The following is a 17,809-nucleotide window of genomic DNA, read 5'->3' on the forward strand; positions in this document are numbered from 1 at the left end:
GCACTCGTCTTCTTACTGGACACACCTGTGGCCTATTAAGAGCAGGCCTGTTCCTAATCTTTGGTGATTAGTACAGCTGCAACTCCTCAGGTGTGAGACTATCTTCTGCACTATATTTTCTTACATTCTATCCCTCCACAACTGACCATTACTTACTGACTTTAAAGGGCCAACCCCTCATATGGAGGCTCAAAGATCTTTCTAACTCATGGACAGAAAATCATGAATTTTGCCTCAATTCAAAATCATGAATTTTGCCTTGTTCAAAAACTGTCTGCTACTGACATCCAAGTATACAAGCATTTTTCTGAGATATCCTGTGCATGAAGAAAGATAAACAGAATTTCTCAGCTTAAGGTGGTCAGCAGGAAAGACAGCTGTCAAATTAAAAACAGAAAATAATAAAAAACCAATTAATTTGTAACAAAATTAACTGCAAACAATTAAGGACTCCACAAAAACTCTAGCTAATGAAAGATGTTTCCTTCTTTATTATTGTGTAATACTTTTCACAGAAACATAGTATTTACAAATATACACATACAGACTGCTGATCATAAAATGTTATCGAAGAATTAGTCAAAAAAATCAATTTACAAAACCCAAAAACTTTTCAAAGATATTCTGGCTGAAAAATTTAATGAAATCTCAAGGAGATGCTTCTGTACAGAAAGACAGGTTTTAGCTTCTCGAGTTCTGGTAAATTATGCGAGTTGTGAACCAAGTGAGCCAAACTCAGCTGTACATTTGAGATGAGGCAGTTCTTTTCCAATTGTTCTTTTCATACAATTTATTGATGGTCAGCTCCAAGAGGTCTCAGGAGGCACTGGTCTGGATGTTTTTGGAAGCTGCAAGCATTGCTCTCACTTTGGCCATAAGATCCTGTAGACAATAAAAGGAAAATGATCAAACATGTCTGATGTTTGAACAGAGCTAAAACACATGACTGAAAAACTCCACCTGAAAGGGTTAGTGTGCATTCCAGTCATGTGGGATACTTGGACTCATGACTATCAAATGTTTAGCTCCTAGGCTAAATGAGTCAAATAATTTGGAGAAAGTTCCTATGACAGCAACTGAATTCTGGTTTTACCAGAATGCAACAGTGCTCTGCATAAATATATCAAGCAGTTTCTACACAACAAAGCACAGAAATCATATCAATTGGAATAGAAAAACTATGACCACATCTTCAAAGAAATCCTGTAATGAACACACAATTACTAACCACTGGAGGTTTAAAATGGGAAAAAAGAAAAGAGAAAAAGAGAGAGAGCTGGTAAGAAAAGAATGTAACAATTACTCTAAAACAAATTTTTTTCCTTGGTTTGTAAATCTGAACCAAAAATTTACACAGCAGAGGCATTTTCTCATATGACAGTGACTGTAAAAGCAAACAGACTCTCAGTCTTGTCTGAGCAGCCAGTTGGAACAGCATTACAAAAAGAAATGAAATTTCATGTAAATGGCATTGAATAACTGGGTTGCAAAAAATGATGACAAAATAAAAAGTGTGTATATCAGTAACAAATCTGAGTTACTTAAACATTTGTTCACAAAGGCAACATAAATTAACTCCTTAGTGCTTTTAAAGTGTTTTGCATCTGAAGTTCTCAACACCAGAGGGGAATTTAGCATCATTATTCCTTCTGCTTTACAGATGGAAGGATCTGAATGAGAAAAAATACTGACTTGGTTAGGGTCAGGCAGGACAATGGCAGCACAACAATTTAATAATTAGTTAAATTCCATTTTTGGAGCCCTTAATGATAAAGAGATGCTTAACTCATCTCTATTGGGAAATATCTTACAAAATTCATCTAAGTTTCATTCCTATTTTTTACTTTTTGCAAATAGCAACCAAGAGCTGTATTTTGCTTCAGTAACCATTCCTTCTCTTACAGCTGTACTTTAAACAAGCAGTCTAATACTAAAATAGGAAATGCTATGCCATAAGCAACATTTAACCCAAAAATGCATAAAGCAATGATCTTTGAAGGGTATATGTGTTTGAAGGGTGGGATGTTAACTCTCCTTTGAAGACCGTGCTGTAGTTTGTATCTCATTTCTCATACTATGACTTCCCATGCATTTGTTTGGTAGCATAAGAAATGCTGTGATTTTAACACTCCTTTTTCTTCCTCTGCTGCCTATAGTTGTTATTTTTCCTGAATAATCTTGTTTAGGGTTTGTCATAAGAAATGGATCAAATTTTGTATGTAAGGTACTAGACCGCAAGTATCAATTTCCAACTACCACTATTTCCATAGCAGAACTATATTTTTGAACAGTATCTATTTATTGAAAGAATAACTTATCCACTGAAAAAACATCAGACTATAAAAAGCAGCTCTGATTTTCTACTGTGAATTTTTCAAAGCATAATTAAGACAACTTTCCCTTTAAAGCTGGCTTATCCAATTGAAAAAAGTTAAATATTTCCTTCTTCCATGAAACTTGTGAAGAGCTCTACATGGTAAGATGGGCTGTTGATAAAGGGAGTATTGCAGCATAACATGGACTTTAGCATCTTTACAGTGGATACAACTGCAGCCTAATGAATTTAGCTTGGTCTTTAGAGGCTTGATGAAAACTGAAAGGACAGCACCTAGGGAAGTAACAACACCGTTGCTCCCATAAGCAAACAGATTAAAAAAGACAGTGAACATGTCTCTACATCATACGCGAAGTTCACAATTGCCCAATGTGGTAAGAGAAAAAAGCAATATGTTGGACATACTTAATTACTCTGAATTTGCCCATTTGTACCTGAGTGATTTTACTCTGCACTGATGACACAATTGCTGAAGAGATTTGGCCATCTTTTTCCTGAGAAACTCCCCTAAAAAATAAAATCAGCAATTTATAGTAAAAGTTTTGAAAATGCATTTCACTCCCCATCTTGATTTGGGTTTTATTGTACATGTTTCTCCTATGTTAGTCAACAGCTCTCTCAGTCAACCAGAGAATGTAAGTCAGGGTCAGAAAAATCACTTGTACAACTGCTCCGACAAATCTGAATAGCAGCTTGAGAATTTTTAACAAGGATGTTCTATATTCTAGAAATAATTTCATCATGAATCTTGACACATGTTATAATTCAAACCACTCTATTAAAGTTCTACTTCAAAGAGTTATCCCATTTCATGAAAGCTTCCAATTTCCAACTTAGAAATAGGTTGCAGAATTTTCTGCACCAGTTTTCCTGTAAGGTTGAGAAATTTACTCCAGAAAGCAAAAGAGACCCAATATGTTTATCAGACTGATTCAGATAGTGCTGTGCTCCCAGTGACTTTTACTTTTGATAAGCACACATTGCACACACACAGAGCTCCTCCCCCCACGACTCTGGTCACAGACACCCTGACAGTCAAGAGGCAGCAGCACTGCAGTAGGACACTAAGAGAGTACGGTACCTGGAGCGTTCCTGGCTGGATTCCCTGCTCTCCACAGGAGAGACACTAGTTGAATGTACAGAATTTTTGTGTGTAGATGGTTTGCCTGGTGACATGGATGGTGAGGGAGACCTTGCTCTGGATTTAGTACGTGATCTAGACCGCCTTTTCTTCTTCTTTTCATGGGGACTTCTGTGAGAAGAAAATATTTTAGTGAAGAATATTTAAAGCAATATTACACTAGCTACACTGAAGTTACTTGGCCCACTTCTGTTTCTCTTGCACTCAGCAAGCATTAGTCTTACCCAATACCGCACATTTATGGCTGAACAAAATACTTTATCAGAAGCTCTTTTTAATATACTACATTAGGAAACTTCTGGTTCCTGAGGTTCTCAGTTGGAATGCAGGACAACAACAAAAAGCCTTTCACTGGAGATTTGCAGAATAATTTTGCTAGAGGGAAGTTCCTTCCCAAACAACAACAGACACTAAGGATGCAACAAGAAAAGTGAGAGTTTATATCCCTTACAATTTTCCTAGCTCATAAAATAAACAAAACATGGAATCATGGCTATGTGAAATATCTATAAGGCAAATCCAGTTTGTTTGGTTTTTAAAACAAAAAAAAAAAAAACCTCCCCTTTCTTTGTGATCCAACCTGCAATGCAACAAACCACAGGATCAAAATTTTAAATGAGATGGTGTACTGCACTCAGACTAATCTGGACCTAACAGTGTGCCTAAGTGAGAATTTCCATGTTTCAGACCTGGAAATTAGATCCACAAATGTTTGTCAATATGGAAGCTGAAACAAAGGACTTATGAGTACCTGGTGTGTTCATTACTGACAGAAGGGAACAGAGATAGTCACCACGTAAGCCAATATTAAGTTCAAAGATAATTCAATTAGTAATGTATTAAAGATGAAACTAGTGAATCTTTTCACCTGGCTATGAACTTATGTCTGTATGATTTACGCACTACTATTGATATTACTATAATTAGAATAACTAGAGTGATGCCTTAATTAGAGGTAGGCAATATCTCACTATAAGCATCCCTCTCTAGTATGCACTCCTAGAAGTCTATTCAGAGCAATGTTCTTGAAGCTTCTAGAACATCTTAGAACACTAAAACTTTTAGCCACCTTTTAAATATCATATTATTCATTCCTTTACTTTGAATTTTTGTCGGAATTTTCTACTTTAAAAGGTGCTATACTGTAACGCATTGAATTTCCATATAAACAGCGTACAACTCTGAACCTTAGAATTTACCCCACCATTTTTTATACAGAGATCTATTATATTTTATATAGAGACATAATACATATATTTTTATATAGAGAAAACACTCAAGATTTAAAATTGCAAAACCTCCTTACACTTTTCTTGAATAAAAAATTATTAAGTGGCAGACAAAAAACCCCACAGCCTCTAACATTTTCATGACTACACAAAATCATCAACTACAAAGTCAGTTATTCCTTGACTAGCTATGTACTTTATTCGCTTTGTTTCTTTAAACATCCTCACATAACCAAGCTGTGAACAGATCTCATATTTGACTCTTGAAAATCTTGGCAAATATTTGTCATGCAAGAAAAGTATTTTACTGTAAGCTTTTTCAGTGTTTTTCATCTCAGACTACAACGAACAAATAGAACAGCTGAATGATGAAGAAATCTGTTCCATAATTCAACACGGAAACTGGTCCATCACATTTTTACTTGAAAATTTAACATGTCAGGGCTGAAAGAGTTTCTGATTTAATTTCTGCAATCAGAGCTGCAAAATATCCTTATCTATGTTTAACTACATTTTACTCCTTCTTCAGTCTACATCTTCTGTACTTACTGCCATATTTTATTGTGCCACTTCCTGGTTTCCTGTTTGACGCCTAACAGAAGTTTAAAATTTTGACCTATATAGCAATATTATTACCAATTACCAACTTATAATTTACAACTTGGAGTAGCAAAATTCTAATTCAGCATTTATAGTTTTAAATGCTGAATGCATTTAAAGCAGCAGACACACCAACACAGCATTAAGAACAGCATGGAGATGTGAAAAAAGCGTATTTTGTGCATTTATAGGAAAACAAATATTTTAAGCTTCCATATTTTCCGCTTAACCCAATTTGCATTAATTCCACAGGAGCCTCTATTACCTTCATTTGATGAATGTAAAAACTAAATCATTTGAAGTATACTTAGGAAGTTCTCAATTATACCTACCACACATCAATTAATTACAGGCTATCAAGAGACGTTGTCACAAGAAACAAAAGAATTTTTTAAATGAAGCTGAAAGTGATCTCTTTCTTTCTTATTCCACAAGAAATATGGAGAAAGAAGTTGAAGAATAAATGCCATTTTGATTATAATAGTTTAAGAGTGACTGTATGCAGGATGCTCTCAAAATGACACCATGATTCATACTTCACATTCCAGTCTGCCAGTAAAACAACTGTTAAATAACTGTTTGCTAAATCAGTTGCCCTTATGCAGATATGATGTGATGTCAAGAAAGCTGACATCATAGTTATGCTATGACTTGTACAGAGGTCATACACCTTGCACAATCACAGCATGAGAAAATGACCCAAAAAGAGGGAAATATGAAACTCCCAGTGAAATCTGAACTCTCATGGCCAGCAAACAGCAATGTATTAACATCCACCAATTAGATTGTACAGCTGCTGTTCAAACATATGCAAGAACAGGGAAGAACAACAAGTGCGTCCATATTTTTTTTCTCCCGAAAAAGTGTTTTTCTATCAAAATAAATCTCCAGAACATACAAAGGACACAATGGTTAAGTTCTAGCTAAGGAGTCTACAATCCATCAGGCTGTTAGGATGCCAAGACCCCACTGTCCAGGACCAGGAGCCCTTACTTGGAGCGGGGCCGTTTCCTGCTGTTCCCAGGACTATTGCTGATGCGATATGCTGTGGGAACGCTTCTCTCATCTCTCCGCCGTTCTGGTGTGTGAGCCCTTCTCCGGGGTGACCTTGATCGTGACCTGAGGAGAGAAAAAACATTCAAAAGTTTGCTTTTTGTTATTTATTTCAAAACTTTTACTTCAGTGGAATTGTGCTTCACCAAATGCAAATAGCTATTTTATACCAACATGGTGCATTTAGTCTCCAAGACTTGTCAGCTACATAAAAATTTCTTGCCTATCCAAGACATTTGAGATGAATTTTCATTGCTTTTCATGCCCAATAAGGGGCTAAAAAAAGGAATTATTTTTTGGTCTTGTCTGCTATGACAACTTCTGTATTATTTGATGGAAAAACTTGTTTTTAGTCTAGCCACCTTTTGTGGCAACACATGTTGCTAAAATTGGTATGCAGAAATCAAATTTGCACAAAGCCTGGGATTGGCAGACCTGACCTTGTCTTCTTAAATTAGTGGTGTGCTTCTAGAACTGATGTCTCACAGAGATAAATGCACATTCTTGATGCAGTGGCTGTCGAACACTGACAAGTCCAGGAAATGTCCTGGATGCTGCAGAACAATCCTAGCACACCCAATATTTTCACCAGTGCAAGTGACCAACAACCCATTATCAGTGTTGTTTGGCACTAGCACTTTGACTTGAAATATTTTTCCTAGAAAAGTGAGGAGAACAAGAAGGGAAAATAGAAAGCATGCCCAGTTAAGATCAGAGAGCTTCAGGTTCACATAATATAGATAATATATATACACACCTACAAGGTCCTGAGCCATTTCTGTTACACCTACAACAAAAAAGCCCAACTGAAAAGAAATAATCTCAATGGCAGATAACTGTTGCAAATTAACTGCTTTGACACTTATAAAATCTGATCTTTACCAAGCCATTCAGAAGGATTAAAAAAAAGGAAAAAACCAACAGATTATAAAACTTGGGTTCAGTCAGACACCTTGACATTTTACCAGGATCTCCCTCAAAAGAGCTCCAGCAGTCAAATCTTTTCATTGCCCAAGTTGCCTGATAATTTTTCCACTCTGCTGCTGCTGCCACTGATGAGCTGCTCAGACTCGGCTCCATGCTCAGTGTCGCTGTGGATGCTGTGAGTCTGTGATATGGAGGCACACACTTCACATCCAGACTAAAATGTCCTAGTTTTGGTATTAACTAGAATCCTGAAAAGGCTTAGTCCCTTAACCAAAAGCTGAACTTTAGTGAAACACGCCTGTATGGACCAGCCTAAAAAAGTCCAAACAATCAGAAAGAAAAAGACATTAGCTTTATTTTTATGAACTGACATTTGTGGTTCTACAGCATTCTTCCAATCACCAAATATTAAGAACTTTGGCCATTTGCTCCAAACAATTAGAAGACAGCTAATCAGTTTTACTGCAATATGTAAATTGTAACTTTCGTTAGACTGTAATTCCAGAAGGCACTTTGTTCCTTTATGACTTATGCTTAGAAGGGTCCCAAAAGTTCAAAGGGTTATGAAGCTTGGCATGTCTCATTACAAAACTGGAATTAAAATTATGTGACTAGACACTGCCTCAGCAATAAGAAAATCACTTTTGTAGGAGAAAAAAACCCCAACACCAAACAATCTTTTTTAACAAAGAACAGCTACTTCCAAGTCTACTGATATACTGAGGCAAAAAGGCTCACAGAAACTCCCACACAGGTGCACCCTATCCAAACTTACCGCAAAGTATCCTGTTAACAAAATATACAACCAATTACTGCAAATATTCATTAACTGGATATATTATGTGCTTTAGTACTACTCCATTACTAAACAGTATAAAGTAAAGCAGCAATACTGAAAAGAAGTTTAGACTTTCCATCTCTAGTTCAAAATGAACATCCAAATTTCACCAAATCAAATCACTTCCCTTCATCTCCTCTGACACCCAGCATCACCGCCAGAAACAGCTCAGACCCAATTCTTTAACGGTGCTTTGAAGCCCATGAGAAATAAAAACAGTGATTTAGTATTTACTACACTTAATACTAAGATACCAAAACCTTTGTTTTCCAAGACAGATTTAATAAATATGCCCATCTTTGATATCAAGTACTTACTTGTAATAACTAATTACCTCTCTGGGAATGACAGGTCTGTTCTGCAGTACCTTAGAGAACTCTGGGACACTGTTTACTGTGTACTTGGCTTGCTTAATCTGTCATGTAGGTCTAGAATTAAAATTGCATGACACCAAGCTTTATAGGACTAATTTTGTTCCAGAAAATAACAAGCATTTATACAGAGAATTGCCGTTAGCACACCACATGCTACAATTAAGCTAGTATTATCTGGGTTCTCTATATAGCTATGATTTTTTTAAACTTGTTTCTGTAAAATAGGTTTGGCTGTTAACCTGAGAAATGAATATGCAAAACATGCTCTGAATCAACTTCATGTTATTGGAACAGAATTTTTCAACTTTATTACAGCTGAAGATGCATAATATAAGAAATGCAACAGTTTCAAAATTGTATCTTATGACCAAAGACTACTCTTAAATGCAGCAGAGCCTCTAAGCCTCTAACAATGCAAAAATAAATGATAAGCAAGTGATGTAAAATGCTATACAAAGAAGTATACTGCAAAGTTCATTTGTGGGATTCCTAAGCACAATATGCATTTTGGAAAAAAAGAATAAGATGATAAACCAAAAAGGAAGAGCTTACAAAGTATCCTGAACATTCCTTGAATAAAAAGCAAAGAATGTTATTGCAAATTTTGATGTTTATCTACACTTCCCACATTTTATTCCCCAGTAACTTATCACAATAAGTTATATGGCAAAGATAATTTTTAATCTGTATTTTGAACAGATTAAAATAAGGCAACATCATTAGACTGGGGCATTCAAATACTGCACAGATACTCAAAATAGGGCTGTTTCAAAGTAATTTAGCATCACTGTCCACACAGTAATGACTGTCTCCAAGCGCCATCCACTTAATACACAATGAACATATCAACATCGAGAAACAGTTTACACTTTATTCCAGGAGAGGATGGCTCTTTACGAAACTATTCATTCAGCTGAAAGCTGTAATATCCAGTGCTTTGGGAAGCTAGGGAAGAAAACTGTTCTAGGTGAAGCTGAAGAATAGCGTTCTAAGGAAAACTGATTAGCAAAGATATGTGAAACATGCCAAGCTTTGAATGAAGCAACACAATGCACTGAAATTATTTTATCTGAAACAACAGTAAAATAAGAACAAATAATAATAATGATAAAAAAGACCAGTAATATCTTCCATCTAGGCAATAACATGAGCCTTTTTGTGGCAATTATTAAGATAAGGTACTATTTTTGCCTAAACATTTGAGAATCAAAATACATCAGTATCTAAAAGGGTTATGAATCAGCCTCTTGCTCTTGATTATTCAACAATTTTTCTGTTTCAGGAGCAAGAGCTCTAACTTTGGAAATACAGTATGTTAAGGCATAGCAAACACCTCCAATAAAGCACACCTTCAATCATCACCATTTCTTCTTCAAGGCCTTTCCTGTTCAGCTCTAACTTCTATGAAGTTAAAATATGCAAAATGTTTTCAGTGCAAAATCTGGTGCTGTTTTTCTAAATAATTTAAAAATTCAGCCAGCCAGCATCAAGTTTATTAGACTTCTGAGATTTCAGAATTCAACAGCTCCTCAAGGAAATATCTAACCAAATTTAATCAGGTGTTGTGGTGATTCATGATTTTCATGCTGTTGTGAACTTGTCATTTGATTTGTCCCAGGAGGCAAACACGAGATTAACTCCTACAGATTACCTATTCTTGATGACTTTTGGTTAAGACACAGCATGTCACGACAACTTACTGTCAAAGGTAGTCAAATGAGCAGCATGTCGGACTGATCGTTTCAATCCAAGTTGCGCTTATTTAATTCCTGGCATCTCTGAATAGCAGAGATTTCTGCAGAAAAGTATTGCTCTTAAACTCAAAAATCACGTATAAACCAGTAAGTTGTAACATGTTAACACTCCTGCTAGTGTAGTTAAGACACTTCATTAAACAAAAAAGCACAAGAAAACTAAGAAGTTTTGGCACACTGTCATCAGAGGCCAGCAGCTTTTTTCAGGCATGAGTCATAGATAGATACAAAAAGAGGAAGTACTGCAGGGTTTCATATGCATCACATACTTATACAGCTGTGGCAGTATTTATATGCAATTTGCTTAAACTACAAGCTACATAAGTAGTTACATTGTTCTGTACACTGATCCACAGAATGTACTCTCAAAGCCCCTCCTACTGACCATAGTAACTTCACTGCAGAAAAGCATTTACAGACAGTGAACTTTGAAGGTGCCTAGACCCAAATATCTTTGACAGAATTAACAGTATCAGTAAAACACAATATACATCATCTTATAGCTGGATAATTAGCATAGTGTATTTATCTCATTAATGATTAAGTACAGAGTTAACAGCACTACACACTCTTCTGTAGTATCTCTCTCTTTCACCGCTGTTCACACTCTTCTTGGATTCCTGCCATATATCTCCATCATATTTTCTCACTTGTTACTCAACTGCTTTGTTTTCCTCTGAGCTTTGCTGCTCAACCACCTAGTACTCTACCTCTATTTCTTATCTGAATATTGTCTAAGTTACTTTGCTCCAGTAACAGACACAGATTTATTAGCAAGTTCTCTTCCTGCTATCATCCCATTTCTATGTACTATCCCCAGGTATTTCAAAGAAGTTCAGGAAAAAGCATTTACTGGTAAAAGTTTTGTACTATGCAATAAGAGATTACTGATTCATTATTTCACTAAAAGGACTTTCAAAAGACCTGCCACATTCGATCTGTATGTGCCACATACTGCCTTCAAGGTGACTGTGACCTTTGCAATGGGTATAAAAACACCTATGTAATGGAAGAAGTGCAAAGACGTTTTACGTTTTAACCCACACAGAACGCTAAAGAATATGTTTGGTTTCCAAACCCACCTTGAATGCCTGACAGTCCTATAGGCAGTGGGAAGTGAGTGTTTTGCTTTTGAATGTGATCTAGACCTGGACTTAGATGATGAATGATACTTGAATGGTGATCGAGATCTTGACCGAGATCTTTTCTTGTGTTTTTTCCTTTTCTTTTCCTTTTCTTCATCCCTAGGAGGATCTCTGCTTCTGCTTGAAGGCCTTTCTGCTTGTTTAACTTCTAAGGTGGGCAAAGTTCTGACTGCAGTCACAGGACATGGTATACTACTGACGCTCTAAAATCAAAGATAAACAAAAAACAGTGATCAGTTTCCAAAATTAGTCAAAGTTAGCTACTGCTGCATTGGGATTACATAAAATATTCAGAAGTAAGGCTGACATCTTCAAACACATGCATAAAGAAAAATTTAATGGAGGCCTGTACAGTTTCCCAAAGACACACATGCAAGTTGGTATATGCATACTAAGATTGTCAGCTTAATCAGGACATAGTTCTGAAACTTTTCATCTTTAGTTTTTAGAAGAAATGTGTTGTAAAAGAATGGGTGCTATCAGGTATCTTTTAGTTTAATTACATGTTTTACTTAAAACAGGATAAACCTAGAAATACAATCAGGAACTAGTGACATTCAAAGCTAAGTTTTAGGGTCACTTTCCTCCATGAACTGTGCTGTTTGGATGACAATTTCAACAGCAAAATGAACAAGTAGTGATAGAAATTATGTCTGAACTTTTCAAAATAAATGTTCTAAATGTAAACAATTGGGAAGATCACAAGACAGAACAGGTCCATGCACAGTTAATGTTCAGTGAGTAATTCCAGCTGAAGGAGATTAAGCAAAATCATACCACAACATTTTCAAGTTATCAGCTTGAACCCCAGAGAATTCAGCTCAATGCCTTCTTTAGAACAATTCAAGTCAGGCACCATAGATATGCTCCTCATTTCAAAGCCTGTCATTCCCCCAGCTGCCATTTCAAGGCAACTGGAGAAATCCGTTTCCCTGTCATAATTTCTGCTCCACCTTATCTGAGTTTCACTGTTTGATACAAGGATACTTACCATGACTGGAATAAAAAGTAATACATTAAAACCTGAAATAACCAAATTAGAAACAGGTAATCTTTTTCTTTCTTTTTGCCCTTCTCCTACCATGAATACATAAAGATGGTAACTGAAAAATGACATTTGAATAATCAAAAAGGCAGCTCTGCTTCAAGTTAGAGACATGACACTTTTTCATGCTTTAACTGATAACTGTTATCACAATATTTACAAAACCAGCAACAAAGCAGTACTAAAGAAGCTTGCTTCAAAGATTATAAACATTTTACAGCATGATCATTTGAGTGGTTGAGTCCAGAGTCCTGTTTCCAATTTCACTAACTCCCATGTGTAACTGCAGGCACCTCACAGACACCTCCAGTTTCCTAAGAGGCCACCACAGTCGACTTTCATTCCTTTGACAACATTATTCACCTCTTGATATGGTACCTGAGCCTTTGCTTTGAACACTACTGAATATGGAACAGCCCAGTCTGCCTTGAAGTAGACACCTCTAGTAGCGTCAAATGAAAAAGTTGTAGGCAAAGGAGCATTAAGAGGAAAATGAGAGAGGAGAAAAACCCAATGGTTTTCACTGCTCAGGTTTGTTCGGCCATATAAAACACAAGCTCTCCTATCACTGCCAAGAAGGAAGTTAATAAATGAATGACACTGAGCAGGCTCTGCCAATATGCAGGCCAGCAGAACCGTTTTGGAAGGCATGGAAACAAAACTGTCACCTGATGAAATTTATTACACATCTCAAGGGATGAGAGATTTACATTGTCTGAGAGCTCTTCTAAGAAGGTAAACTGCAAACATTCAGATAGCATTCACTGAATCTCACTTCTTTGTCTATTTTTTTGGCCTACTAAACAGCATGTTTTTTTTGGCCTTTATTAAATGCTATGCTGTCAGACAAATTCTCTGGCAGAGTTGTTCTTCAGCATTTTATTTGCATGACTGAAGCAAATCTGACACAAGTAATGCCAAAACATGATTTGACAACTCTTGTTTAGCAGGAATGGATTAGGAAAGAGCTCTGTAAATAGGGAGAATTTATAGCCATATGAGAACAGAAATGAGTACTTCAGTGCATTTGCATATTTGCAGTATTCATAAGCTCAGAACATACATTAGTTATTCTGGGGTTACACTACTTAATCAATACTTAAAGTCAAAATTAGAAATTAACCAGAACATGCTTATTGCAACAGGAAAAAAACCCCTAGCACTGTGTCTGGTTCAACTAGCAAAGGACATTATCAATAATATTACAAACAGCTTATATGCATTCTACAGCAATTGGAATCCCATGTTAGATAAAAACTGCAAAGAGTGAAGAATGTCAGAATGCAAAAACTTAATCAACAATTCTTTCAGGTCACTAAAATCCAAAAGTACTCCAGATTCTTTTCTACCACTCTACCTTTCTTACTCCAGGTTCCTCAAAGCTTATAGTGAAGTATTCCCTGACTGAGAATTACAAAGCAGCTGTCTACCAGCAATGGAAGTGTATTATTTATGTATTCATTGATTTGTGGAACAAAGCAAGCTGTTACTCCTATTTAGAAGCCTGTCAGTCCCAGCATTCATGAACAGGCCCAAAATGTTAATTTGAAGGGATAAAAGTATTTCTTACAGAATACGCTCCTACAGAATTTGTTCTATAGGAACTCAAAGACTCAACAGTTTTATCAGGGTTACTCTGCTGCACCAAAAAACACCTTTTAGCAGTACACTGACCATGGTAAGGTCTTCAAAAACAGAGATTTTGACAGGGCCACCTGCAAGGAAATTAGTGGCTGTGAATCTGTTTGCTGTGTGGATCAATATACCCTTTTATTTTGAGCACTTTGAAAACTAAAAATCAACGCATAAATATTCTTACCTCTTCACCTATCTTAATTAAAATGGCAGTTCCTAATATTTACCCTGGTTCCCCCATTTAATAATGACTTAAGTATTTATGCTATGAGGAATTGCAACCCTCATGTAGTTTTTTAAAGCAGGGTTATTGCAATAAAAAAAAAACCTAAATGCCACATTAGTATGTGACATTTATGTTTTTTCTTTATCTTGCTTTTTCAAAAGGACAGATGAATGTACAAGCAAACCTAACCTCCCCTCCCATGCTAATCAGAAGATGTAGATACCTATAGTCTGCAAAAAAAGTAAAGAAAAAAGTGAATGGTTCCAAAATATTAAAAAAAAAATTTATCTTTAAATACTTATGGGATGGTTTTTATTAGTCAATTATATTTTGCTCAAAAATTAACAAAGAAAATACACAAAACCTAAAATGATGTTATACATTATTATTATTTCAAAAAGGCATGCAGGAATATCTACAGTCCACTGCAAAAAAAGTAGGATAAACAACAGTAGTGTAAAAAACATACACTATCTACAGCTGTTGATAACCCTGTTATGCTTGACAAAACTAGAAGAGCATCTCATTTTTAAAACACAGCACACTTCTATTTCACTCATAAATAAGACTACTTTCCACAAGAAAAAAATAATTTTTACATACAGGACAAAAGTAAGGACAAGTCATCTAAAGAAACAAATGATAAAACAGGGCTTCAAAACCTGGGAAGATGAAAGAGCCAAAAGAAGGGAACTCTTGCTTTGTGCCACAGAATCTATATATTCAGAGGCATAACACCAGATGACATTTGGGACAAGCCATTAAAAAAGCATCACTTTCAAATCATGTGCTTGTCTGATTTTGCAACATAATGACTGTGGATTTCTCTTCTGTTTAAATCAGATACTAAGGTTTATACAGGTAAGTTTGGTATAACCAACTGGCTTTTACATGGCTATCAAAGCACTACCACCACTAAAACATTTCTGACACAGAGTAAAATATGACATTTAAACATGCAGAACAAAACATGCCGTGTCCCACTACTGAGGATATATAATCTTATTTCTTAAAATTTCAATTGAGTTAAATAATTTTGGAATGAGATTTGCATTTCAGATCATGAAACACCTTACTTTATTTGTTCTTAAGTAAAAAAGGCAGTTCAGTGAAGCACTCCATATAACCTGGCGTATTTCAGCTCAGCATGGTAGAACTGCAGTTGTTTGCTGTTCCAGGACAAGGAACCTACATTCATTGCAGAATGAAGGCAACTTCTCAGTGACACTGAGAGATGTGCTGAAGAGTCTATGTGAACCAAGACCAAGAGTCTATATGAATTACACATGTAAGCACAAGAAGGAAAACATCAACCTTTTACTGTTTCTCCATGTCCTGAACAAGGGCACAGACTTCACCGGCCACAGTATCACTGGAAGTTCATCAGTTCTGCTAACTAAAATAAGCTCCATGCTTTCCAAGTACTGGTCTGAGGAAATACTATGCCTAACTGTGCTGTTCTAATGCATGCAAGGACAGTAAGGAGCCATTTGTGAAAAGCTGTGCTGCTTCACTGCTCAAGTTTTTTCAGTCTTTTGTTTCTCTTGCTTGATTTCACTTTAAAGAAAAACAGGAAGCCATATAAAAGAAACAATTCAGCTATGGAAAACACAGAACAAACTATTTTTAAGACTCAGCTGAAGCCAAAACAGCTTAGAAGCGCTCTGTTCTGGGGTACTGACTGTCCTTTACCTGCAGTTAGTAGAATCGATTTCATTCAAAGATGTAATGTACACTTGGTACCAGTGATCCTTTCAATAAATACAAAGTATCAGGAAAATCTGACAGAGGTCACAAATGCTTTCTGCATTTAATTTATTTCTGCACATCGCGATAAACAGATTTTCAGTGCAAATGTACGCTGTGTATACACATAAATAGCATTACTGTTTTTTTTATATACTTATTAGGCTGGGGCAATGTAATGGAGATTATGCACCTCCCATAGATATTCTCAACTCCTCTTTGTGCTTTATTATACAACTCAGTCATTCCTCCATTTTTGAGACAAATTTTAAGCTACAGAAATCATGTCACTAAATTAACTCTGACCCGTGTATCAGTCTTTGTTTCCTCGACTCCTCATTGGATGTTCCTACCCCCAAAACAAGAAATGAAATACATTTAGTGACGTTTCTGACAGACACAAGTATTTTTTATTTGTTTTCTGATTTAATTAGTTTTCTGTTTTAATTACCCCAATTAGTTCCATTGACCAAACTACCAAAATTTTACATATCTGTCTCGCTCAACTTTTTAACATACTTTATATTACAGCCACTGTAGTTATCTCCTGTTACGTTTGCAATCAGTATCTTTAGATGCATCTTTAGTCTGAAACATGGCTGAAAGTCTGAAACACTACTGAAAAAGCTTAAAAAACCAAACCAGGGCTACATATTTATTTACAAGCTGATTCAGACATCATAATGCAGCATACTGGGTTCTCAGGGTAAATAGAACAGAGGTTAACAAATCTGCAGTATTATTTCACTCATCTTTCTTCAATATGATTTCTTGACTGAAATGGGCTGTTACAAATAGGCAAAACAGGCAAGGAGAATAAAAGGCAGATTATTTGAAATGAATGGAAATGAATGCTTTTCTGAATATGGCAAATGAAAAAACAAGCTTGAAAAACATGTTTCAAAATAAGCTTTTATCTTCAAAAGTCTATATACATGTATCTAGGCAAGCGTGTCACTAAGCAAACCACATTTAGCAGGAATACTACTTCCAAAGACATTATGGCATTTTTGACTCTTCATTAAAACCGTACAAGCACTCCCAATACAATAGCCAATTTATTTTTAAAAAGCAATGTCACATCAGAAAATATTTAAATACACATCTGAAATTCTAAATAAACCCTTTAATAATAAAGAATTTCTACTGGTAAGAAACAGTGAAACTGATTACTTTAAAATTCTCAAATACACTGGAATTTTTTGTGTTAGAAAAAATAGATGCCTTCTCTGAGACTGTACTTCTGTGGAAGAAGAAAAAGAAGTTTCTAGAAATTCAATTTACTGAGAAGTGGGATAGGGTATAGTTTTTTGTTGAGAAGTTCACTAGCAAGTTCAGCTTAGAACTTCAGTAAGTTCAGATGTGAGCAAGAACACTCATCTGCTCTTCTGAAAAAGAGTCAACTCTCCCTGGTTATTTCAGGCATTCTCTTAAAGAAAAATATCAAAAGATCCTTAGCTTAGAAATGTCCATGTCCTTGACAAATTCCCTTGGGAAAAAGAGCAGAACTGCAAATATGGGGAGTTTTGCATTGTCATTGTCTCTTTACATTCACTCTTCAATATATAACTAAAAAGAGAAGTACTGAACACTTGTGTCAGGGAAAATTTGTTAGCAGTAGCAATGAAAAACCCAAACAGGATCTCTTTTGGGATGTGACCACACTTAATTCACATATCTGCCACTCTCTGCTGGTATGGATCACCTAAACTGCAGGTATGTCTCTTTCAACTTTTCTCTTGAAAGTGTTTTGAGGGGTAA

The 17,809-nt window shown here is 35.8% G+C and overlaps 1 protein-coding gene across 6 annotated transcripts in view; it reads right to left on the reverse strand.

Annotated features, from left to right (window-relative positions):
• Nucleotides 1-462: 462 nt before the first annotated feature.
• The window catches only part of SFSWAP (splicing factor SWAP), a 36,709-nt gene continuing 19,362 nt past the window's right edge, over nt 463-17,809 (reverse strand). For 3 of the 6 annotated variants that reach the window (XM_005494010.4, XM_026797446.2, XM_026797448.2), the window contains exons 14-19: nt 11,334-11,599; nt 7,311-7,466; nt 6,299-6,424; nt 3,417-3,587; nt 2,770-2,842; nt 463-882 (exon numbers count right to left, since the gene is read on the reverse strand). In XM_005494010.4, coding sequence (XP_005494067.1) covers nt 817-882; nt 2,770-2,842; nt 3,417-3,587; nt 6,299-6,424; nt 7,311-7,466; nt 11,334-11,599 — 858 coding nt within the window. In that variant the 3' untranslated portion in view covers nt 463-816. Of the gene's footprint in view, nt 883-2,769; nt 2,843-3,416; nt 3,588-6,298; nt 6,425-7,310; nt 7,598-11,333; nt 11,600-17,809 lie in introns of those variants that run through there. The other 3 variants (XM_074554595.1, XM_005494011.4, XM_026797449.2) reach the window with 3 other exon arrangements.

The sequence above is a fragment of the Zonotrichia albicollis genome, chromosome 18 (genome assembly GCF_047830755.1).
Source record: "Zonotrichia albicollis isolate bZonAlb1 chromosome 18, bZonAlb1.hap1, whole genome shotgun sequence".
NCBI lineage: Eukaryota > Metazoa > Chordata > Aves > Passeriformes > Passerellidae > Zonotrichia > Zonotrichia albicollis.